Here is a 25021-nt window from a genome sequence, read left to right on the forward strand (position 1 = left end):
AGAAATGTTGGCGCTAGCCAGGTCGCCCTAGACATCCACTTCAGGTTCGTGAGGCCAGTCGAGATGGTGTGTGCCTTTCTCAGATGGGCTGAGCTGTCTAGGGGCAGAGGGGAAGAAGTATAAAGTTGAACAAGTACGTGGGGATGATGCATGATAGAAGGAGGGCAACCACAATGTTAGATCACAGGCTCCAGCACCTAGGAGACTACAGAAGGAATCGGGGGAGTACCAGGCAGGCAGCTGGTGTGGGTGGTATGGACTGGAGCTGCCCGTGTAGAGAAGTAGCTAAGCAAACTAGGAAGAATCAAGAGATGCCTTCTCTAGCGGGTCGAGTAATGTCCCCTAGAAAGTCATGTGTATGTGAAACTTCAGAACCCATCATTTGGAAATAGTGCGTGGATGTGGTTGGTTAAGATGAAGCTGTCCTGGATTACGACAGACTCTGCATCCCATGACTGATGTCCTTAGGAGATGAAGTGAGGACACTCAGATATGCAGAGAATTGGTCACATGACTCCTGGCTGCTAAGAACCACTAGGAGCCTCTGTGTGGGAAGAGATAGGAGGACTCTTTCTCAGAGTCTTCATGTGGAGTGTGCCAGTGCCAACACCTGAGATTTCTCTTCCAGAGTCTAGGGCTGCCAGAGAACATTGTTTTAAACCATCCAGTTTGTAGATCTTTGTCAAGATAGCGCTGAGAAGATGCCATACCCATCCACTTGGCAGTTCCTAGCCTGGCATTGTGCTTTCTGGTCATGAAAGAATCAGTCATTGTGTGTGGCCCAGGGTTACATCCATGCCTGGGTCTCGTTAGTGTACCATGGCAGCATAGACACTAGCATGTTGGAAGGGAAACCGCCTGTGTAGAGGGTGTGTTCAGCAAGGCCTTAGGGTTCCCTCGTCCTTCACGGAATGCTTACTGTTGTTCAGACCTGAAGGGAGAGGTTCAAGAATCCAAAGGGAGATTGAACAAATGGGGTTGTTTTTCATCTTCTAGGCTTTCTTAGATCCCATAGAGAACCAGGATTTGAAGTTTTGACACGTGTATGTCTAGAGATCAATGTCTGACGACTTCCTCAGTTGCTCTCCATCTTGTCCTTTAAGATGGGAGACTCTCCTTGAACCTGAGGCTCACTGAATCAGCTAGGCTGGTTAACCAATGAGCTCCAGGGATTTGTATGTCTCTGACTCCCTTTGTTGAGTGTGCTATCTTCTCGCCCCTCTTTGTCTGTTAAGAAATGAAAAGCTAAAGTTTGTCAATAAGTATCAGAGATTTAGTGAATGAAAGCAAGGGCAGAGTTGGTTTTGTTTTCTTAGGGAACGGAAAGTTTGAGAGTAGTTGAAGGCAGGAGGAGGTTGGCAGTGAGAAGGGGCTCCTGGGGGTATCTTAGAGTTAGGGGACATCTCTGGGATAGGACCTCAGAGACAGCAGAGGGTGGGGACATTAACCTGCTGTGTGGGGAAAACTCTCCCGTGAATCTGTGAAGTGGCTGGGAGGTAAAGGAGGGACAGATGATTGTTGAGGGAACAGACAGAATGACAACGGGAGGACAGCGGCCACTGTGGCTGCCTGGCAGGAAAAAGGAAGTTTTCATCCACCGTGAGAGCGATCTTGGCGATCATGGCAATCATGGATTAAGAAGCCGAGCAGGAGGGATCTCAGCGTGGCTTCTGGGTCAGTCTCTAGAGGAGGACCTGCTGTGAGAGGCAGGAGGTGGAGGTTAAGGGCTACAAGTTTGGTTCTCCATGGCATTTCCTTGTCTCTCAAGCTGGCTCCTGAGACGAGAGCACACTCATTAGTCAATCCAAGGCCACAATATTCTCCCTGTGCTCTCTGCCGTTCTCCCGTCTCTTCGAAGGTAGTCCAACCAGAGGTCCTAGTACACCAGAAATGCATTTTCTTAAAGAAGCTGCGTCTAAGTCCCAGCCTGCCACTCAGAGCCACCAAAAGCATCTCCTTTTCACCTGTTACCTGGGAGACAGGTCACACTCAGGAAGCCAGGGTGCTAGACAGTTGCAGGCTAAGGACCATAGCTAACTGGACCCCCTTCTATATTTCAGAAGAAGAGGATGAAGATCAGGATGAAGACAGGGTAGATGGCATGGTCAGGGGCCCTGGACCCAAGGGGCCATCTGGGACACTGTCAGAGGCTCAGCTTGCTCGGAGGATCACCAGAGGAAAGAACAGCAGGCGGATGCTGTCCAACAAGCCGCAGGACTTCCAGGTGGGAGGGCTCTGCTGCTCTGTGTATTTGCTGTCATCCCATGGCCACTGCTGTGATGTCGTGATAGACCTATTCCTGTGGGCAGGGGCTCATCTGCTGGAAGGGATATAAGGGCATGAACCCAGAAAGGAGAGTCCTACGAACACAAAGGGTTTAGTCAAAGAAGATAAGCTGTTCAGAGGGATGTAAGGGAACCTTCCTTCCCTCTGGAAGTAGGTGGGAGCTAATTAGCAAAGAATAGCAGCTCTGTGCTTGAGTTTATCATAGTGCTCATCTTGAGTTTGTCACAGAGACACTTGACGAGCAGGCAAAGGGCTACAGTGCCAGAACCTAAGCCTTCCTTGCCCTTCCCAGTCTAGCTCTGAACCCTTTCTCCTGCTCAGCTGATCTGGGTTGAGGAACCCGTCACAGTTCCCATGTTGGAGATGTTCAGAGAATGCCCCTTCCAGACTGAGGACCTCAGTATTGTAAAAAAGTGCCTGCTTGGTTTCAGCCATCCTTATACCTGAGGATTCCTTTGCACCACACAACTGGGAGAGTCTGCTAACAGCTCTGCTTTGTGCCTGCAGATCCGAGTGAGAGTGATTGAGGGCCGACAGCTATGTGGTAACAACATAAGGCCCGTGGTGAAAGTCCACATCTGTGGTCAGACACACCGAACAAGAATCAAGAGAGGGAACAATCCATTTTTTGATGAGGTAAGTGGGCGGAGAATGTGCGGCCCTGCTTGCCCAGTCTGTCCTGTTTGTACACGCCCCCTCCTCCTGCCAATTCCACCTGGTTCACAGAGGAAAGAAACACAAGGGCTAAGGACTGGAAGGTTCAGCCCAGGACTCCAATGTAAAGCACAGAGGGAGACGTGAGAGCCGTGTGGGCTTGAAGCCGTCTAACTAGCGTCCATTGATTTCCGACTGTCATTCTCTGTTTCCCTGTGGGCCCCTCATCCTGGGGACGGAACATGTGATGTCACCTGCATCCACCCTTTCTCTTTAAGAGTACAAAATGACTCTGAAGGTTGACTGTGCCACTATGCGATTCATATTTTAAGGGGTATCAAATTTTTCTTGGCTACAAAAATAATTCACATTAAAGGAAAGCCGCACGAGCAAACAAGGCCTTTTTTTCTTTGTACTGAGAACACAGTCTGGTTCTGTTGACTTCTAGGACAACTCAGTGATGCGTAATGCCTTACCAGTCATCTCAGACACTGTAAAATCGTAACTGGGCATGGGCAGAAACGGTTTCGGAGTCTCTCAGAGGCCAGCTGTGCTATGCCGAGGAGACACAGCTCTGAGCTTCCTGGGGCGTGAGCTTCACACTCTGCTTTTGTGCCTAGGTCTTTCCTAGTCTCTCTCTGTTTCCTACAGCTTCTAATCCCAGCCCCATTCAGGCTTTGTCTTTTTTCCTATCTACATTCACAAAAAGAAACCAGTTTCTTCTCTTTGACAGCCTGTCTCTTGTCTTGTTCAGATGAGGTGGGGAACCCCATTTTCTTCAAACCTGTACTTCTTAAGTCAATGACAGATAATAGCACATGGATGCCTACAGATGCCAGTGACTTGGGGCTTTAGCCGTGAGATCTGTCTGTCAATGCTTTCAAGATGTAGGCTTTATGTTGATTGAGCTGCTATGAGGAAGGCAACAGGAGTCTCTGTCTTCCTCAGAGTTTTCACATTTATCACCTCAACCAAGTTGTTAACTCATTGTTACCAATAAAACAATGAAATGACATGTTTGTGTGTACGTGGTACCAGGCACTGAACCCAAAGTGACAAACTATCAGCATCAGATCCCCTGGACCTGAGTCACTGGCTAATATCTGAATGTGTTCTGTGTTGTTTGACAGCTATTTTTCTACAATGTGCACATCACCCCTTCTGAACTCATGGATGAGATCATCAGTATCCGGGTAAGGGGATGCTGCTGCTGGGGCAAGGGAATGCTGCTCACTGGCCACTGGATGAAGGCCATTAGCTCATCCCTCTCCTGTCTTCCAGGTTTATAATTCCCATTCCTTGAGGGCAGATTGTCTGATGGGGGAGTTTAAGGTGAGTGGCAACAACACACTTCTTTCAATTATGTAAAGGTGACAACTCTCAGAATAGAGAAACTGATTCATAGCCAAGCCTCAGGGCATACATCTTGGTGACATCTTAGGGTTCTAGGTAAAGGGCAGACACCATGATTTTTACTGCATGCTTCATGGATTTTGTCTGCCTTCAAAGTATAACGCTAATAGTTACACAACTCACCATAAGCATGGTACCTTGGTGTGTCACTGAGAGCACTTGCCAGCTCCCATCTCTGGATAGAAGCAAAGCCATTGCTACAAAGGATGTGCTTGGTGATGGCAAAAAGATTCCTAACAAGCAAGCCATACTCACCAATGGTCCCAGAGCTCCGTCTGCAAAGCCAGTGAAGTTAATGAGAAAGGAGAGTGAAGCTGGGCCAGAGAAGCTACACTTTTTCAAGTCGTTCTCCCTGGCCTGATTCTTGATCGGCGCCTCAGCCATTCTCAGAGGATGAGCTACCTTCTGAAGAAGCTCATAGGATGATCTGGGTCAGAAACACCTCTGGTCATATCCCTGCTTGTCACCTTGGTGAAATCTCTTAACCGCTCTGATCCTCAGTGACTTCATCTGTAAGATGGAGTCATCACTATGAAGATGTGGAAAGACATCATGGAACTGTCCTACCAGAGAGTAGATTAGTGCTCACATTAGGACTGACCAACCAGAGAAGAAGGAGGGTGGGACGGGAGATGGGGCCAGGTGATGTTCTGCAGGGTGACTAATGGTCCTAGTTTTCTCAGGTACTTTCAATGCTGACACTAAGAATGTCTCAGGCAAACTGGGACATGTGGGTCGCCCCGCTTTCATGGTCTCTTCCAACCCTAAATCATTTAGTCAACAATGATTCATTAAGAGTCTTCTACATCAGGCATGGAGCTGATGCAGACTGGATGAGGTGGAAATTTAGATCTTGGAAATTCAAGAGGAAGGGTACTGTATCCAAACACAATGCTGTCCATTTAACTTGCTTTCATCTTTTCCCCAGATTGATGTTGGGTTTGTGTATGATGAACCTGGTAAGTAATGTCCTCCCTATCAACCTGTATCTCAGCTCCTTCTAATTCTGATGAAAATTTTAGAGCTTAAGAAAATCTCAGAGATTGAAGAACTGTCTTTTCAATGGTGGGGATCGAGTTCAGGTCCTCATAAATGCTAGCGAAGAACTCGTCTTCCATAGAGGCATGCGGACAAGTGCATCACAGGAGCACTGTTTCTGAGATGGGGAGGGTGTTTGATGATTTTAACACTCACAGATAGGTAAATGTCTTGGTTTTGTGATGATCTCTTGATATTATTAAAATCAAGTTACAAAAGTGCTATGGAGCTTAAAGGTTCTTGCTTGAGTCACAGCGGGATAGGAGGGCGGGACTAAGATGTCGGCAGAGCGAGGACAGGAGATGTTGATAGGTGGACCTGATTGGGGACTTGAATGAAATCACAGACTTGCCAGCACATCTTCTTCTTCTTCTTTTTTTTTTTCTTTTTTCTTTTTCGAGACAGGGTTTCTCTGTGGTTTTGGAGCCTGTTTTGGAACTAGCTCTTGTAGACCAGGCTGGTCTCGAACTCACAGAGATCCGCCTGCCTCTGCCTCCCAAGTACTGGGATTAAAGGCATGCACCACCATCACCCGGCACAGCACATCTTCATAATGTCCCTGTCCTTTGTTTCTTTCCTAGGCCATGCTGTCATGAGGAAATGGCTTCTTCTCAATGACCCAGAAGATGCCAGCTCAGGTGCCAAAGGTTACATGAAAGTCAGCATGTTTGTCCTGGGAACCGGAGATGAACCCCCTGTGAGTCCTCATCCTCTACCTTCTGTTGTTGAATAGAAATTAAGCAAGTGGGCTGAGAGACAGAGCTCAGACTCCAGACTGTCACCCATGATTCCTCCAATTCTTAGAAGCTGTCTTTTTCTGGTCACCGATGATCATAGTAGCTCAGATTCCTTCTCGGTGCTTCCTAGTATTTGTGAGTGTTTCTTTTAGGGGCTAAGGGCACTGAGTCAGGGTCTTATGTAGCCCAAACTGGCCTCAGCTCTGGTTAGAGCTTTGTAGCTAAGGTTAGCTTTGAACTTCTGATCTTCCTGACTTCACTTGCTATGTGCTGGGATGTGGTGCTATGTGTGCACCAGAGTATCCAGGAATAAGTATTTAAGTTAATAAATGTATTTGTGTTTAATAACTTCTTTGTATCATTAGAAAGACCTGAATTCTTACGTACGATGGTTCCTTACCTCATCACTTCCTTCTTCCCAAAGGGTTAGTGATAGTTCTGAGAAATCAGACAACAAACTAGGAACATGAATTGGCCAGAGAGAAGTGAGAACACAGGAACACAAACACATCCTTAAAATGGGTTTTCATGGGACTACAGAAGGATGCAGATGTATTGAAGCATTGATGTTGTAGAGATTTTGAGGCTGAAAAAAAATCAGTGGGTGAACCTTTAAGCTCCAAACATTAAAGATCATAATGGGGGCAGTTCTTGGCATCAATAGCTTGATTTCTTTTGGAAATGCTTTTTTTTATCGGTGCGATTTTAACCACGTATCTCTGATAGCCCGAGAAACGAGATCGTGATAATGACAGCGATGACGTGGAGAGCAACTTGTTACTTCCAGCTGGGGTAGCCCTCCGGTGGGTAACCTTCTTGCTGAAGATCTACCGAGCAGAGGACATCCCCCAGAGTATGTACTGCCCTAGTCATGCGTGGGGCTTTCAGAAGTCTTTGAGATGGTACATGTCGGACTCACTCCGAATGTTGATGGATACTACTTCCATGGGTTCCCCCTGAAAGGCCTTCCTAGATTTACTTCCACTTATCCCCCTACTTCCTGGATGCTTTCTGAGTAGCTGCTGGGAAGCCGTTGCTCATCCATCTTCCTTCTTGAACACCTGCCTTTGACCCATTCTGCTTGGTCCTTTCTTTCTTCTATGTTCAGTCTCCGTCTAGAGACTGATAAAGAGAGGTGAGCAGTAGCGCTTTCAACCTCCTTTTTTTTTTAACATTACATTTAGAGTGTGAGTGTGTGTTTGTGCATGTGTGTGTGTGTGCGTGCGAGAGAGAGAGAGAGAGAGAGAGAGAGAGAGAGAGAGAACACAGGAAGTCAGAGGACAGCTTGTGGGAGTCTCTTCTCTCCTCTCATCATGTGGGTCTTGTAAGCAAGGGTGCAGTGAAGCCACTGAACTGGACCAAATTGGTAGAATTTGGTAGAAAGAAGGGTTTATTGGGGACCAAATTGCCAAGCTTTCTCTTGGGGGCCAGAGAGCAGCAGGATGGTGTCTTTAAGCTGATACAGGTTGCTCAGATTGACCCGGAACTAGATGCCTTTGCCTGAAGGTGATCTTTGAAGGTGGACTAAGGGAGGTTCCTGGTAAAGGTATGTTTAGGACACTGTCACCAGAACTGCCATTTTGGGGGTCTTATTTGGACCTAACAGATCATAGGGACTGAATTCAGATTGTAGAGCTTGGTAGAAAGTGCCTTTTCCTACTGAAACATATAACTGGCCCCTATTAACCTCTGTTTGTCCTAAAGAAAATGTTAAAGTTTTATATCAAAAAATGTGTTTATTATTGGACGATTAAATATAGCTGAGCAGGGGCTGGGATGATGCCCAGTGGGTAAAAATGACACTCTTCAAGCTTGAGGATCTGATTTCAGATCGCCAGAACCCAGGTAAAAGCTGAATGTGGTGGCTTGTATGGGCTTAGTGCCCCTAAAACCAGATGAGATGCCAAGACCCCTGAAGCTGGGCACGCCACTAACCTGGCATGCATAGTATAGTAGCAAACAACTCAAGAAAGAGCCTGCCTCAAAAACAAGTCAGCAGATAGAGCTAGACACCCAAGGTTGTCCTCTGACTTCCACGTGTAAGTCATGTTATGCATGTACCCTCATGTACAAAGCATGTACGCATACATCATAGGCACATATGTGCACGAAACAAGTGAAAAATATTTTAAGAGGTGTAGAGCAAAGTATAGTCAAGTCTCAATAGCTGTATATGTCTCTATTGTATTATGAGACATATTTAGTGAGAGGCTGAACACTTGACAGCAAATGTCTTACAGCGATTCCTCTGGAAGGGACCAAGCCTGACTAATCATTTCTGCCTCCTCTGCTGGGCTCTGGGGCACAGGACTCTTTCCCAAGTCCCCAGGTAGCAGCACAGACCCCTGACGTCTTCAGGATTTCCTTCTTTTCCTCGGAAGTCTTCCCTCCTTTCAAAGATTCTAGAATGTTCCCATACTATCTTTCGCTCAGAAATATCTCCAGTCTATTAAATTTAGCTTCATATCATTCTTCCTACACTGGCCAATCAATTGATTTCTGTCCAGTTTGGGGTTTGAGGAAACAGAGGCACTCACATGTGCAGTGTGTCGACACGTGAGAACTACACTGCTTAGGAGTATATTGACTTTTCTTACATTTCTCTAAAATGTTCTATTGGGCCTTGATACGCATTCTCCAAATTGGACAAAGGCCTGAATTGGCTCTTACCCTAACCAAATTGATATCTGGAATCTTCTTCCTTCTATGAATGATTAGTTCCTTTTAACATAGGAATTTATCAGTTTATTTCTCAAGGCACTCTTGATTATTTTAAGACTTTGCAGGGAGAAAAGAGTTCTTTCCTTCCCTCACTCCCACTCCCCTCCCCCACTCTCACCAGAAAAGAGAATTTCTGCTGCTCCCTTGCCACCTCTTCTTAAATCTCTTTCAATGTGTTGTTTAATTTCATTGTTTTAAGAGAGTAGGTTTGATTTTTGCCGTGTGATTTTCCCTTTCCAGTGGACGATGCCTTCTCACAGACGGTGAAGGAAATATTTGGTGGCACCGCAGATAAGAAAAATCTCGTGGACCCGTTCGTAGAAGTCTCCTTTGCTGGGAAAAAGGTTTGTATGTGATCTAAATGTGTGTATCTCTTAGAACAGACATTTAAAGTGCCATGACTTCTTTGGGGGTGAATCCTAGTGGGCCACCCTGCAGAGAGACTGGTTATTTGGATCTGGTTATGCCACATTTCCCCCATGACATTATTTTGGAAGTGAAAAGTATACAGGACTCAAATTAGAAAATTCTGCCTTTCAAAGACTGTAATCGTGAGACTGCCACTGCACTGTTTCTGTTATTTCTCAGGTTTAACTATTCCTTTAATCTTGGGCAAAATCCTCGTCAGCTGTCCATCATTCTGCCGCTGTGATGAAACACTCTGTCTAGAGCACCTTAGTGGAGGAAAGGGTTTGTTTCCCTTTCCAGATCAGCACCCATCATTAGGGCAGTCAGACAGGGATTGAAACAGGAACTGGAAACAGAAGCCACAAAGGAAGACTGCTTACCTGCTCAGTCTCTGGTTCCCAGGTTCATGTTTAGCTAGATTTCTTACACAGCCCGGGACCACCTGCTTAGGGAATGGTGCTGCCCACAGTGGACCCAGTCATCCTTCATCATTAGGATAGCTGTGGGGGACTAGTTTTATGTAGATTTGACTATGAGAACAAAGGTTTAGCTGAGTCAATGCTTTCACACCAGGGCACCATGGTGTGAGAAAAGGAATACAGTTGCCCATATGGAAGAAGTTATCTCAACAAATGATTTATTTATTTACTGCTGGGATATTATGGAAGGTAGAAATGTCATGATATCACAAGCTTTCTTCAGAATTGACAATGACTATCCAAAAGACAAGTGCTTCCAAAGCTCTGCAAGTCAGGTTCTCCATGTGGAATGTAATACACTCCGGTGGATCTCACCGTCTATGGGTCTGTCAGCTGAACTTTTGCTGTATAGTCTTGTGAACTTGTGACAGTACAAAGCCCTGGTGTAGTCCCTGTCACCAAGACAAAAGGGAGGGGTTGGGAGAGAGAAAAACAGAGAGGGAGGAGGAGAGGAAAGAGAAGGAGGAAGAGGAAAGAGGAGGAAGGAAGGAAGAAAGGAAGAAAGGAAGGAAGGAAGGGACAGAGAAACGATGTATAGGTTACTAAATGTATAACTAATAAGTAGACTGCTAAAGTCACAATCATGGACATACACATGCCAAACTGTAGTAGTTGGAAATGTGACTACCTACTGTTTTTCTTTGGTGATTTTGCAGGTTTGCACAAATATAATTGAGAAAAATGCAAACCCCGAATGGAATCAAATTGTCAATCTTCAGATCAAGGTTTGACTTTCTTTTCTTCCATAAAAACTAAGAATATTGACTCCATTAGTTAGTAAATAAGTGGAGAAATAATTGCCTTTTTCTCTTTCACTTTAACAGTTTCCCTCCATGTGTGAAAAAATAAAACTGACAGTATATGACTGGTGAGTTGAAATGGATTCAGCATGAAGGAGCTAAACATTTGGGGACTGAGAGCATTGCTTTAGGTGACTTAACTCTCACCTTTTGGTGTATTTGCTATTCTTCCACAAGAAACCTGAACCTGGAACTGGTGGCAGGGAGTTCTTTAAAAACATAATAAAACAACAAGAACAACAATAATAATAGTAATAATAATACTAATAATAGAAAAGGCTTTTCAGAAAAGTTTTGGATATCTTAGTTCAGTTGTTCATAACAAAATAAGGGAGGTAGTTATCCAAAAATACCCAAAGTAAGAAATTAAGGAATTTTTATTCCATCTGGCTTTCCAAAATAGATTTCAGCAAGAGAGTAAATCAATATGTAGGAAGAATCACCAAACTGTCTGAAAATAATTTTTTTGTTATTCTAAGAAAGGAAAATTGATAAAGTTGCATTCCCAAAGGCAAATTTTTTTTTATTAAGTCGAGCTTGGTAGTATGTGTCTGTGATCCCAGAATTCAGAAGACTGGGGGGTATTGTGAGTTCTAGGTCATCCTGGGCTACATAGTAAGACCAGGGCTCAAGAAAAGACAGGAAAGGGGAGAGGGGAAGGAGAAAGGAGGGAGTTTATTGAAGTATTCTTCCTAGACTAGCTTCTTAGAACCAATTGTCCATCATAAGACTGTTGAGGAGGCTACTTGTTGGTTTCCTAGCTACCCAGACTCCCAAAATAATCACACAGAATCTGTATTAACTGCAAAACTGTTTGGCCAATAGCTTAAGCATATTTCTAGCTAGCTCTTACATTTTTAGTGAAACGAACAAGCAGCCTCCCCCAACATAAGACCACTTATAGAATGTTCTTGTTGAATGGAGTGTTCAAATGATTGTCCCTTAGCCCTCTGAGGAAGAAGCATGGGCAAACGTCATCATCATCTCCATGGTGACTCTGGGGGAGGGGGACAGGGACCACTCTCAGCTTCACTTCACAGTAAGAACATTGAAGTCCAGAGAGGTCAGGTGGCTTGCCCACAGACACTTGATGATTATGGACAAAGTTGAGCTCACATATTGCCTGGTGACCCCATGTTTCTCCTTTGGTCAAATGAATCTGACTTTCATGTTCAGGCCATACTGGTCCCACAGCAAGATGGCATGCCAGGTGGAGGAGCACTTGTTTTATGACCACATCATAACTGGGAGCTGCAGCTGAGATCTGAGGACAATGTTCCTTCTTAAATCTAAAGTTTCAAGGCATTGGGGATCCTCAGGTCATAGACCATAGGAGATCCCAGGGCCAAAGTGACCCTTGGGAGTATAGAGTTAGACGCTACATGGTTTTGGCATCCACTCTGGCCTATTGATCCTAGAGTTGGGTGAGGTAGGTTGAACCATCCCAGTGTTACCTGTGGTCTCTGTGAATGTGGGCATCCCTGTCTCCTGCCCCCTCCAAAAATGAGTATACACGAAAGGCCCCCAGTTTCACTGAGGAACACTTGGACCCAAGTCTGGGATTGCATATACTAAAGGGTATTTGAAGAACTAAGGTAAGGGTCAGGATTCTGTAGCCATCTGAACAGACAGAAAAGATTCAAACCTTGTGTTTGTGATATTATAGGTGGATATAATATTTTTCTAATAAATTACTTGAATTGGTTATTTCCTTTAAGATATTATTCTATGATCTTTTCCCCAAAACACTGAGCCTTAGGCTTCAGAATGGACGTGCTCTAGATGGCTAATGGAAAAAGGAATGGAACAGACCAATGTTCATGTACATGCCAAACCGAAGGCCTCTCTAGGATGCCTACAGAAGGGCACGCATTGACATTTGTACTTGTAGTGAATATTGTCAAAACTTTCCCCACAGTTTAGGTAAAATTTAAGTTTTAGTCAAGCAGCTGTGCTCCGAGAAACAGCATTTGTCATATAGTAGGCGTTCAATACATACTTGAATTTAATTAGAAGAGACTTTTTCTCTCTTTGATAGATCCCTAGATACAGCCTATTATACTTACTAAGCCGTTTAAGTCACCATAAAAATTGCTGTGGACATAGTAAGGCATAGCTGACTAGTTTACACACCATAATTACAGTCCACTCATGAACCCATAATGTAACATCATATAAACTCAAGTGTGGCCATTTGAAAACCCTTTGACTTTTCTGTGAATCTCAGCTTCATGACAGCAGAATGAACGGTCCAACTGGACCAGGGTTTCTAGAGTGGCTGGAGAGTCATCTAGACTCGCTGGCTGTGTATACCTTCATGGACACTAGCCCAGGTTTCCTGAATTGAACTTGAACAGATGAGGGTGGGAACTTTCCACACAGTCCTTAAGTACAGTAAAGACTGAGGCCACTGGACAGGATCCTTCTAACTCTTCCGTTAAGATTATTGAAATGACCCAGGTGGTAGCAGTGGCACAGACTTTTAGTGCCAGCACTCAAGAGGCAGGTGGATTTCTGTGAGTTTGAGGCCAGCCAGGTCCCCAAAGTTAGTTCCAGGACAAGCCAGAGCTGTTACACAGAGAAACCCTGTCTCGCCAAAACTGAAACAATAACCACCAAGATGATTGAAATAAAGGTATAACTTTACAGGCAGAAGGTGTAACATCTTGTTTTGCACAGGGACCGGCTTACCAAAAATGATGTCGTTGGGACAACGTACCTATACCTCTCTAAAATTGCCGCCTCTGGGGGAGAAGTAGAAGGTAAGTCCCTTGAGGGTCAGAACAAGACTGGACTCAAAGCCTCTAGGAAAGAAGGGGCCGAGGTGCTCCAGCAGTGACGTTTGGTCAGTAGTAGTGCTTACACAGAAAGCATGAACTGAGGTGATCACCTAGAAACAGAATTGATGTCTTAAAAGGCAGGTATGTTTGGGCACAGGACTGTGTGACTCCAGTTGCAGAGGAGACTAAGACAGAAGAATCACATGCTCAGGATCTGCCTGAGCTACAAGGAAGTTTCCCTCTAGCCTAGGCTACTAACACGACCCTGTGTCAAAACAGAAATGAAAGGACTGGCCATGTAGCTAACCAGCAGAGTGTATACCTAGAGAATACAAAGCTCTGGACTCAATCCTTAGCATCCCCACCCCCAGACAACTCCCCCCATATACACACGGAAGCCCAGTGAGTCCAGTGAGTCATGACAGTTTATGTTTTGGTGATAAACAGCAAAATAATTAATGATGGAAGCAAAGAACAATGTAAAACTGTTTAGCTCTCTTGCTCCCATCCAAACCCTTTTTGCCAGGAGCTGTTTTAGAATTGTCTTGCTTGTCAGTATAGTGCCCACACATCGCTGTGCCTGTTGTTACGGTTTGGTGCATATCCAGGGAAGTACTTAGATAAGAGGAAAAATTAATGTCAGCACATTAATGCCTGCAGCTCGAGTTTTCCAGGGGCCAGTAGATTAAACATGTTGAGGAAAGTGAGGTAATTTGGAATAAGATTTTTGTCTTGAGAAGCTGAAGTTTCCTTTTATCCTAATTTTAAGAAGAGCATCAGTATGGGGGTGGGGAAATGGCTCAGTGTTAAGAACATTCACTGCTGGCATGGGACCCAAGTTTGGTTCTCAGTACCTTCAAGGTGGCTACAACCGTCAGTCACTCCAGTTCCAGGGGCTCTGGTGCCCTTTTCAGGCCTCTGTAGGCACTGTACATGCATGATCCACATATACACATGCAGGCAAAACACATAGAATAGCAAGTAAATCGTATCAATCCTAACCAATGTCAAGAACCTGGAAGGTTCTAAAGATAGGATTTTAAAAAGGCACTGGTTCCAGATCTTGAGATGTTAAAAAGAAAGACAATTATAAATCTCAGGGGAGACGAACAGAAATGCATGGTTCACATATAAAGTCACATGTAGCACTATTTTAAGCAAACAGTTAAAAGTCAGAATGAGATTGCACCTGCACGTTCTCTGCTGGAGGGATCCCAAGACTGAAGCTTCAGCAAAGAAAATGGAACGGTAGCCCCTTTCTCTGCAGAAAAGAAAAATGGATTAAGATAATAATTTATTTTATTTCTTTTAAGCCCACAGCCCTAACTCCAAACAGAGCATAAGGGCCATCACCCTTCTCAAATGTAAAACACAAGCACAGAACATAGAGATGAAAAGTGAACCGAGGAAGGGCAGGCGTGCTCCGAGGCTCTTTGTGTGGAGTGGGCATTATAGATGCACCCACTATAGGTTAAAAACAAATCAGTAGAGGCTCAAAAGGGGCTGCATCTGTAGAGAGGATGGGCAAAAGCAACCCAATCCATTTATTAAGTAAGGAGTCATTAAATACTATCTCAAGGTAGTGGTTCAAGAAATACCCATAAAAGTATTTTACTTCATGATAGAATCAGAACCAAACCCAGACATTGTTAGAGGCAGTTTCAACCCCTTTCTCAGAGAATTTCTGCCATTACAGGTCCTACAGATAGCCTGGTTCAGGGTCTGAGAACGACAAGGAGCTGTCTCCCCCAACCCTGTGCCTCCCCTCACCCCCCACTCCGTGTACATAAAGAAACAAACAATGCTTTGCATCACATAATCCAGGGCTAACTACAGGTGTTTGCTTATATCACCTCAAACCAAATTAACTTGCATTTTCTGGCCATAGGCCCAGCTAAAGACATGTAAATGTTGTTTGTATTAAAAGCATGCCCTGTTGTTAACTTCACCCGCTTCCTACGGTCATGGGAACCCAGGTCTTCTCAAATGCCAGCTCCTTGGCGCTGGTGAATTTGGGTTATTCACATGTGCTGGCTCTACCACTTGTGACAAAGCTTTTCACCCAGTTGACATTTAACTGGTAAGACAAGGACGATGAATCAAAAGGCTCATGGGATTTGGAGGTGAACTGGGGATTCCCTGCTGTTGCTAAGCTGCTTACTCAGCACAGAATACGATTAACTTTGCGATGTGTGTTTTTATACTGTCCATGTTTCTCTTGTTTTTAACCAATCATATTTTTACTACATAGATCTCTCCTCTTCGGGAACTGGGGCTGCATCATATACAGGTTTACGCTTTGTAATTTTGCTGTCTTCTAGAGCTTTCTATCTACTGCCATCTTACTGAGAGTATTTTGATTGACTGCTTGCCTTAGAACCTTCTCTTTGGTGTTTCACTGTCTCAAATGCAGTTTTGCTAGAGTTAGGATGTTTCATGAGTTGTGTGTGCTTGTCCTGCATGACTAAAAATTGAAAATCAATTTGATAGGCAGCCTTCCTGCCATGTTTCATCTTTCACCCTGATACACACCATTCTGTGTGGCTTTACTGCAAATAATTGTTTGGAGGTATAATGCTTTCTGTGATTGCTTATGCTCAATGGGTAGAGATGTGGGGCGCTACTAAGTCAACACTTCTGATAACATGGGAAGTACCTCCGCCCACCTTTGATGTCAGTCTCTAGGCTGGAAGATGAGAGTATTTTCCACTTCTCATGCCTCCCCAGTAGGAGATATCGTAACACGTCTTTGGATTGTGCAGAACTCACCATTTTTTGCAAGTTTGCTGATTATTGGCCATCACAGTCCTCTTCTTTTTTGTTTGTTTGTTTTTGTTTTTGTTTTTGTTTTTGTTTTTCAAGACAGGGTTTCTCTGTGGCTTTGGAGCCTGTCCTGGAACTAACTCTTGTAGACCAGGCTGGTCTCAAACTCACAGAGATCCGCCTGCCTCTGCCTCCCGAGTGCTGGGATTAAAGGCGTGCGCCACCACCGCCCGGCTCCATCACAGTCCTCTTAAGGCAGATGTCATTGTTCCTCCAATGGATGAGGATTCTGAGTTAGAGAAGCAGTGGCTTTAGCAACTGTCGAGTACGAATGTTTTCTCTGAGATGCTCTGTTTCAGTCCTTTATTCCTAACCAACACTCTGGCCCTCTCCACCACTGAATGTTAAAGACATAAAATCAAACTAACGAACCAAATTTGATCTCCATGTATTGCCCAAGAATGCTTCTAACTCTGCTTTTTGGAGAAAAAAATCCACTGCTCTTCCACTTGGGAGCCTTCAGGCTGTTGACAGAAGCGCTTGTCTTCCCCGTGGTCACCCATGATTACCTCTGGATTTGACTGTTTCCTTATGTGGCCTTCATAATCTTTATTGAGGGGTAATCTTGCTGAGTCCAGGTAGCAGAGACAGAGTTTATCCAAGTAGCAGAGACAGAGTCAATGAATGGCAACCTGCTTAACACTTCGGAACACCATATGGTCTTAGAACATAAGGAACTCAATCGAGACATTTAAGATTTTCAGTGTACTTTTAACACCACCTACCATACTCCTTGAGGTTAAGTGACATCTTTATGGGTGGCAGAAGTAAATCTGGCACATCATTTAAATGCCTTCTTAAAACAATATCATCTTTTACTCCAAATATGACAAAATATTTCATGTCAGTTGTAAACTTGCAAAAAATGTGAAGATCGATCTATGATTCTTTCATTTAAATAGCATTATTTTGTAAGGATAGGTTTTCTAAATTATCCCTTTTTTTTGTCTAACATCTTAAAGCAATAGTAAAATGGAAATATGGCAGGTCCCACGGTATTTATAATTTTCACTAATATAACTAATTCACAAACTAGAGAAAAACTTCATCTCACCTAACTGACTACTAACTAACTTTTATTTCCACAGTGTGAAGTGTGAAAGACCTGAAATCTAATAGTGATGTTTATGTCTCAGCAAACACAGGAGAGACAGAGGTGGGCTTTGTCCCCACATTTGGGCCGTGTTATCTGAACCTTTACGGAAGCCCCAGAGAGTACACAGGATTCCCAGATCCCTACGATGAACTGAATACAGGGAAGGTTAGTTTCTCAATGAAGGGTGTGGTTAACGGATGCTGGTTAATGGGGTTTCTTCTTAGAATAGCAATAAACATCTCAAGTAGGGGCACTAACATTCCCCACCCCTAACTCACACCTACCATCCAGCTGATAAAGTGTTAACAGAGAGAAGAAGTCGTGAACTTCTTAAAGACTTAGAATTAAAGGTTTCCGGAAGGTCGGGCACGGCAGTCCACACCTTTAATCCCAGAACGCAGGAGGCAGAGGCAGGTGGATCTCTGTGATCTTGATGCCAGCCTGGTCTATATAATGAGTTCTAGGCCAACCAAAGTGACATAGCAAGACTCTGTCCTAAAAAAAATAAAGAAAAGGCAGATTCTGGCAACCAAGTAATCAAGTAATGGGGTAAGTGGCATATCCATGTCTGTCCAGTCTTCGACTTGACATTGATGGAAACATCAGGAGCCAATGCTGGCCTTCCTAGGAAGACCCTGCAAGGCTTCGTTCCCAAGCATGTTCCAGGACTGGCAGTGGTATGACTGCGGAGACACCACGCTGTCCTTGATCTCCATTTCACTGACGGGAAACTCTCTTTGGATCACAGTAGATGCGGTCAAATGTCTTTTGATTATCCCCCAAAACTCAAAGAAACAAACAAAAAAAGCTTTATAAATGATCCTGGGAAGGGAACAGTGGGGACAGTGAGGAATTGGGAGCCTTTCATTTCCCTCCAGCAGATTCTATCAACAACACTGTTGAGTGTGGTGGGAGGAGTAGCCACCCTTGACTCGTATTTGTCACACCCGGAGCATCTTTTGTTTCTCGGCCACTCTGAGACTTGGCTGGTTGCCGCACAGCACTTTCTTTACTATGAGAAGTGGAGAGAAAGATCCAAATTAATAAATGGAAATGCAGGGCTATTCTGATAAACTAAGATGGAGGAGACTTTGAGCCTAGACTCCTCACCATCCTGCTTGAAGAACTCCCTCCAGACTCAGAGCATGGCTTCAGGACCACTGGCCTTGGTCAAGATAAGACCTTTTCTGCCCTAGTATCTCATGGCATCATTTGGAATCCACCTGAAAGTAAATGGCTCTTCTTTCAGATAGTAAAGTCTTAGGTTAGTAGGAATTGCTAGCTGATTCACTAGAGAGGTTGGGACCATGAAGATAGCACCACACACACACACACACACACACACACACACACACACAGAGAGAGAGAGAGAGAGAGAGAGAGAGAGAGAGAGAGAGAGAGAGAGAGACCGCCTATGGGGATAATCCTGTGTTCTTGCCTTCCAGGGAGAAGGTGTAGCCTACAGAGGAAGGATCTTGGTTGAACTGACCACTTTCCTTGAAAAGAAACCACCAGAAAAGAAGCTTGAGCCTATTTCAAATGATGACCTTCTGGTTGTTGAGGTAAATGTTAGTGTGAACGTTGCATGGGATGGAAGGGATTGAGGGCACCAAGGGTTATCTATAGGAGAATTGGAGAAAGACCGGCTTCGTAGTCAGTCCCCTCAACATTCGCTCATGTATCTATGACAATCATATGAAGGTAATGAGGCTTGCTTCAGCCACCAAGATGTTAATAGGTGTATTGGCCTTTGGCACTCTGACCAAAATTGCTGGACACTTAGTTTCAGGGCAGAAGGACTCATTTTTGGCTCACTGTTTCTAAAGGTTTGGCCCATGTATAGTCCCATGCAAACTGAACAGAACAGCATCAGGGAAGGAGTGTGTGGTTAAGGGGTTTCTTCACTGTGGAAGGCAGCAGAAAGGGGAGGGGGGCAGAGAAAGAGGCCAGGATCTTACAGTCCCTGTGATCTGCTTTCTCTACCTCCTACTGTCACCAACTCCCAATTATGTCATCATGATATAAATTCAGCAAGGGATAATTGTAGTTTTTCTGCACAAGAGGAAACTTGGTGGGTGAGCAAGAGACAAATGCGCCATGCAGACAGAGCTTAAGTGGGGAGTTTATTGAGAGAAGGGGAAAGTGGGGAGAGAGAGAGGGGAAGAGAGAGACGCAGAGAGGAAGCCTTGAACACTTCTTTATCTCAAGTTCTCATAAGATCTCAGCTAAGCCAAGGCAGTTTCCTTCCTTGAAGTAAATTAATGTCGCCCTCTTTAAACTCTGCCCCCTTTTAGGGTGACTGACAGGGCGAACGTCTACTCATTTTAGCGGAGGCTTTTCCGTTTCCCCTACACTCTGTGGCCTTGTTTGCACCAGCTTCACCTCCCGCACTAGGACAATGAAGTCCAGCTAGTATCTAAAGCAGGACTGATGGACTTTTCCATTGGACGCGTTTGGAACGTCTGCACCAGGTGCATTCCTTTCACTCCATCAAGAGCATAGGCTAATGCTCCCCCGTTCTTCCTGGGGGTTGCCTTTCCCTTTCCCCCCCTCACTTACCCCTTATTTATCCTTTGTGGGAGGCAAGCCACAGGGCACAACTCTACACAGGAAAAGAAGTATTTCTCCCCACAAGTTAGCAAAGATCACAGCCTTTCTTCTCTCTTGGAAGTTTATGTTACCATATAGAACAATCAGTTTAGGTGATATAAATAGCAAAAGAACCACAGTAGCCATTTGCTTTTAAATGCAGTTAAGGACGCACCCATGAAAATTTCCAAAAAGAAGGCTAGATGATCTGCCTCGGATGTAAGTTCATATGTCTGTCTCTAGAATCAGGAATTCCTTACAGCTCTTCTTGCACAAGCATGGAGACTAGAGGCCGGTGATGACAAAGAAGATTCATGACATGAAATCTACTCATCTTGCCATCTTTGATCTGTTTGGGCCAACAACTAGTTGAGATTGCCTGGCTATCGCAAGAACGTCTCTCAGCCTATAGTCTCGTAGAAAGAGACAGGAAAATCAAGAATGACACAAGAATAATTGTGTTTGATTATATTTAGTAAATAAAAAGGATCTTAGTGTTTTTTTTTAAGTGTTTTTGAATCAGTTGTCTGGGTATCTCTGTAAATCCATGGCCAAACGTTTGACTCATACAACTCCCTGGTGGAGTATTTGCCTACCATTTGTAAGGTTCTAATTACCTGGGCTTAGAATTGTATCTGCCGGAAATCCACATATATACACAGACAAATGAAATGCTACTGAACCTTGTACCTACCCTTATTTGATAGAAATACCAGCGAAGGCGGAAGTACAGCCTGTCCGCCGTGTTCCATTCAGCCACCATGTTGCAAGATGTCGGCGAGGCCATTCAGTTTGAAGTCAGCATCGGGAACTATGGCAACAAGTTTGATGCAACCTGTAAACCTTTGGCATCAACGACTCAATACAGCCGTGCAGTATTTGATGGTAAGACTGGCGCTAAGTGTTCTCTCTTATTTATTCTTGCTTACAGTGGATATCTCTCAGGACAAGAAGCCTGTACTGTACCTTCCCTCTGGTGGTCATCATGCCCAACATCTCGTTAGCTAATATAATGAGGCGATTGGAGTTTAGGAATCCACAAGAGTGGCCAGACTTGGGGGCCACTGAGATGGCTCCATGGGTGAAGGAGAGTGTCACCAAGCCAGACGACCTGAGCTCAGCCCTCAGAACCCATATGTTGGAAAGAGAAAACTGTTTCCTACAAGTTGTTCTCTCATTGCCCACTCACGTGCACGCCCCATTACATGGGCGTGCTAGCACACAGGCAGAAAGGGAAAGGGGGTGGCTGGACCCAGGTCCCATTTCCCAGGAGCTGAATCCCAGGTTCCTGATCCTATTCCCTAGCTGGACACCAGAGCTCATAAAATCCCAAGATGGTGACCCCACTAAATGCCCTATTCCCTCGAGCAGCTGTACCCCATCAAGACCTTATCTCCCTTAGATTCAGTAGATGACGTGAATTGCAGTCTGGCTCAGATGCCAGGAGAGCCAGACTTCTGATCCTCGCTGTTACTCACCCAGTCCCATCACCTCGTTTTTTTTTTTCTAAAAGATTCTGTTTTTCTTTTTAATTATATGTTTGTGTGTATGGATCTGTGCACATAAACAGTCCAACAATAATGCTATATTTTACCTACATTGTTGAACAGGACAATTTAAAACATAAAATGCCCTTAAAATACCAAATACTTAGTCCTAATTACAGAAAGCTTCCGAGTATTGCCAACCCCACGCAGGCAGCCGAGGTTTGCAAAGAACAGGGCTTGGGGTGGGGTGCTTGCTCCTCTTCCAGCAAAAACAATAATTTAAAAGAACAGTTTTCATGAGGAAACGGTGACCCTAACCCCCAGTGAGCTTTACTCTTATTGCAATGCATATGACGTAACCATCGTGGATGTCCAGCTGTGTGATCCTGAGATTACTGTCCCCAGTTTGCTGGTTATTTTAGAGAGATTTACAAAAGCAGATGAACGAACCACCTTTTTTCCTGTTGCTCAACAGAATAAAAATGATGAATCTGAATAGTGCCTGGGTGTGGCTCAGTAATAGAGAAGTTCCCTAGCTTGTGTGAGGCCCTGGGTTTAATCTCCAACACCCAGAACAACAAACAAACAAGACCATTCCCCCAGCGCATGGAGTAGCTCTGACAGCACGCCTATTTAATACGTATATTGCCCACTTCAAGTGTCCCGTGCTTACTGACCTCTGATTCTCCGTACCAGGGAACTACTATTACTACTTACCGTGGGCCCAAACGAAGCCGGTGGTCACCCTGACTTCCTATTGGGAGGATATTAGTCATCGCCTGGATGCAGTGAACACTCTCCTAGTCATGGCAGAGCGGCTGGTGAGTTATCCGTCCTGCACTTCCTTTCACCAAACCGGAAGTTAAGCACCAGTTAGTGCATAAGCTTGGCCATTGTAGCACAAGGTCTTAAGAGACAATGGTGGACAAGAGGAATTTCTGACTAAGAGCTGAGGGAAATGGTCTGGAGCTAGCAGAAGTTCATTGGTGCTGTGCCCAGGCTCTCCCCCCCCCCCCCCCCATGCTGTACTCTTCACTGAGAAATTACCTCAGTCCATCCCATAGAGACAGCTCACCACAAACATCCACCCTCCGGCCTAAGGGGTGGGGAAAAAGTGAGGGGATGACAAGGACCTCTTACTAGGAAACACCCAGAGGTCAGACACTTGATTCCCGCTCACTTTCCATTGGCCAGAATCCAGTCATATAGCCATATCTAACCACAAGGAAGTGTGGTCTTAGGCTTGTGCGAGCACATGCCAGGATACAGGTTCTCTTCCTGAGAAAGACAGGAGGATGCGAAAGGCCAGAGGCCAGAGGAGAGGGGCTCAGGTGTTGTCTGATTTGTAGATGAAGGGTGCTTTGTTCTTATTGCTATGTGCACCCTGTGCGACTTTGCTGTGATCACAGTGATAATTTCTGCCACGGGAAGAGCCAGGCCTGCATTCTCTGCTCTTGCTTCAGAATGGAGGAATGTTCTGTCTTTGAAGATCGTGACAGGGGGTTCCCTCTGGTAGAACTCCATTATAGTATCTGCATGATTTCACCTTCTTGACACTGATCCACTACAGTAGTGAGGAGAACGTGGTGCATTTGAGACAGGTCTACTCAATTTAAAGATCCTAACTTGCATCTGTTGGGTATGGATAAAATCCACCTGGCATCAGTGCTTTTACTTCAAAATTATGTAATTTAGGGTATAAGAAAAAAGGTGTTTGAAGATAATATATGTCATATGTATGAAAATATCACAGTGAGTGATCTCATTAATATGTGATTAAAATATCTTAATGACAAAATGATTTTAATTTATATTAAATTTATAAGTCCTTATTTTATAAGGACTAGACCAAGATATATGAGAAAATAACCTGATCAAAGACTTCATAGCAAATTTAAAAATACTGCTTTTTGTTATAAAGGCAATATGAGTCCTTTTCCTACATCTTTCTATGCCACCAAAGGTACGTGTGAGTGTCCTGGCTGATGCTCCCAAGAGCAGCAACAATGTTGAGAGAGGCTAGGGCTGGGTCAGTATAGGGTCCCCAGTCATAGTCCAGTTTCTGTCTGTGATGAGGAAACACAGTTACCCTGGGGAATTGGAGATCACTGAAGACTGCAGAGCTGGGAAGGTTGTCCTGAACTTCACCGGCAGTGAGTGGTCAGGAGCATGGATCAGTCAGCCCCAGATTTCATGCGCAGCTCCACGACCCTGAACGGAAGCAGAATAGTTTGTTCCCATCCCATTGCTCGGGTTTCATTTTGCCGACAGCCCCAGGGAGCATCACGGACCCTGGAGAAGTAAACATGCTTACGAATATGGGAGCACCACTGCAGAAGGATAGTTGAACTTTACTATAAAATCGAGGGGACTAGATAGATAGCCCTGTGATTAGGAGTGTTTGCCTCTCTTCCAGAACAGCTGGGTTCAGTTCCCAGCACTCATGTGGCAGTTCACAACCACCTGTCACTCCCTTTCCAAGGGATCTGTTGCCTTTTTCTGGCATCAAGGGTACCAGGTACATGTGTGGTGCACAGATGTAAACTCAGGCAAAACATCCATGCACATAAAGTGATACAATTTTAAAAAATAAATAAAATTGAAATAGAAATGCTCCATTCTTATTAGTTTCCAGTTCCCTTCCTCAAGGGAGTTGGTGGAGAACTGGTCCCATCTTTCTTCTGATGGTGTGTGGGACATTCTTTGGGGTCTTTGCCCTGGTTCTTACCATCTCTCTCCACTGACCAAGCTGTCTGAGTTCCAGGCCAATCTTGACAGAGATAGTGGCTTTCCATGACCAGGACTTTGGCTAGGCACAGAGGGCACTCCCTTCCTCTCTCGGTCAACAGCTGCTCGGCACTAGCAAGCTTGTATGTTCTGAGCTTATCTTTCACTTTCTCAAGCCCAGCCCTGAAATAGTCATTCTTCTAACATGTTTTAGTTATTTTAATGGGAAGTGGCATAAAAAAAGATCTGGTTACTAGAGTGATTATGACTACTGGTATATTGTTGCTTATAGGCTTCGTCAGCCAAGAAATCAGGCTCACACACACACACACACACACACACACACACACGCATACACATACGCAGACACACACGCAGACTTATGCATAGTTACTTCTATAGCTACTGAATTTTATTGAAGGCCAGAATGGTGCCTCTAATTTTAATATTCTACCAAGGACTTAGGCTTTCTTTCTTACGGTGAGACTCCAGTTTCTGCCGTCCTAAATATAATCATTCCCTTGTTCAGACTTAACCTCCAGAGATCATTCACTGTGAACAACGAGCTTCCTGATTCGAGTTTCATACAGTTGGGATTGCCTTTGTTTTGTAACTCAGGATAAGTATTCAAAATGCTATTTTCATAGGTTTCGTTGGTTACTTCAACTATTCATCTAAAATATAATGAAGCCCATTGTGCTTCTATTAAATCCTTTTAAGGGTTTCCTCACCTATTCCTATTGTTTTTGTTTTTGTTTTTTGAGACAGGGCTTCTCTGTGGCTTTGGAGCCTGTCCTGGAACTAGCTCTGTAGACCAGGCTGGTCTCGAACTCACAGAGATCCGCCTGCCTCTGCCTCCCGAGTGCTGGGATTAAAGGCGTGCGCCACCATCGCCCAACTCCTATTGTTTTTCTATGCTTATTTTTGGACTATATAAAATATTTTCATGGTTCCAAAGGTCAAAATACGTGATAAAGTTTTCT

The 25021-nt window shown here is 44.5% G+C and overlaps 1 protein-coding gene across 4 annotated transcripts in view; it reads left to right on the plus strand.

Annotated features, from left to right (window-relative positions):
* The window catches only part of Myof (myoferlin), a 139804-nt gene that overhangs the window by 53596 nt on the left and 61187 nt on the right, over nt 1-25021 (plus strand). For 2 of the 4 annotated variants that reach the window (XM_041661564.1, XM_041661566.1), the window contains exons 6-21: nt 2061-2224; nt 2794-2922; nt 4071-4133; nt 4222-4272; nt 5282-5312; nt 5973-6088; nt 6855-6981; nt 9090-9193; nt 10393-10461; nt 10561-10604; nt 13216-13298; nt 15568-15606; nt 17276-17400; nt 18681-18797; nt 20532-20709; nt 22008-22132. In XM_041661564.1, the coding sequence (XP_041517498.1) occupies nt 2061-2224; nt 2794-2922; nt 4071-4133; nt 4222-4272; nt 5282-5312; nt 5973-6088; nt 6855-6981; nt 9090-9193; nt 10393-10461; nt 10561-10604; nt 13216-13298; nt 15568-15606; nt 17276-17400; nt 18681-18797; nt 20532-20709; nt 22008-22132 (1565 nt within the window). The remainder of the gene's footprint in view (nt 1-2060; nt 2225-2793; nt 2923-4070; nt 4134-4221; nt 4273-5281; nt 5313-5972; nt 6089-6854; nt 6982-9089; nt 9194-10392; nt 10462-10560; nt 10605-13215; nt 13299-15567; nt 15607-17275; nt 17401-18680; nt 18798-20531; nt 20710-22007; nt 22133-25021) is intronic. The other 2 variants (XM_041661565.1, XM_041661567.1) reach the window with 1 other exon arrangement.

Source organism: Microtus oregoni, unplaced genomic scaffold (genome assembly GCF_018167655.1).
Source record: "Microtus oregoni isolate MIOR12 unplaced genomic scaffold, Mior012 000012F_ref0000307, whole genome shotgun sequence".
NCBI lineage: Eukaryota > Metazoa > Chordata > Mammalia > Rodentia > Cricetidae > Microtus > Microtus oregoni.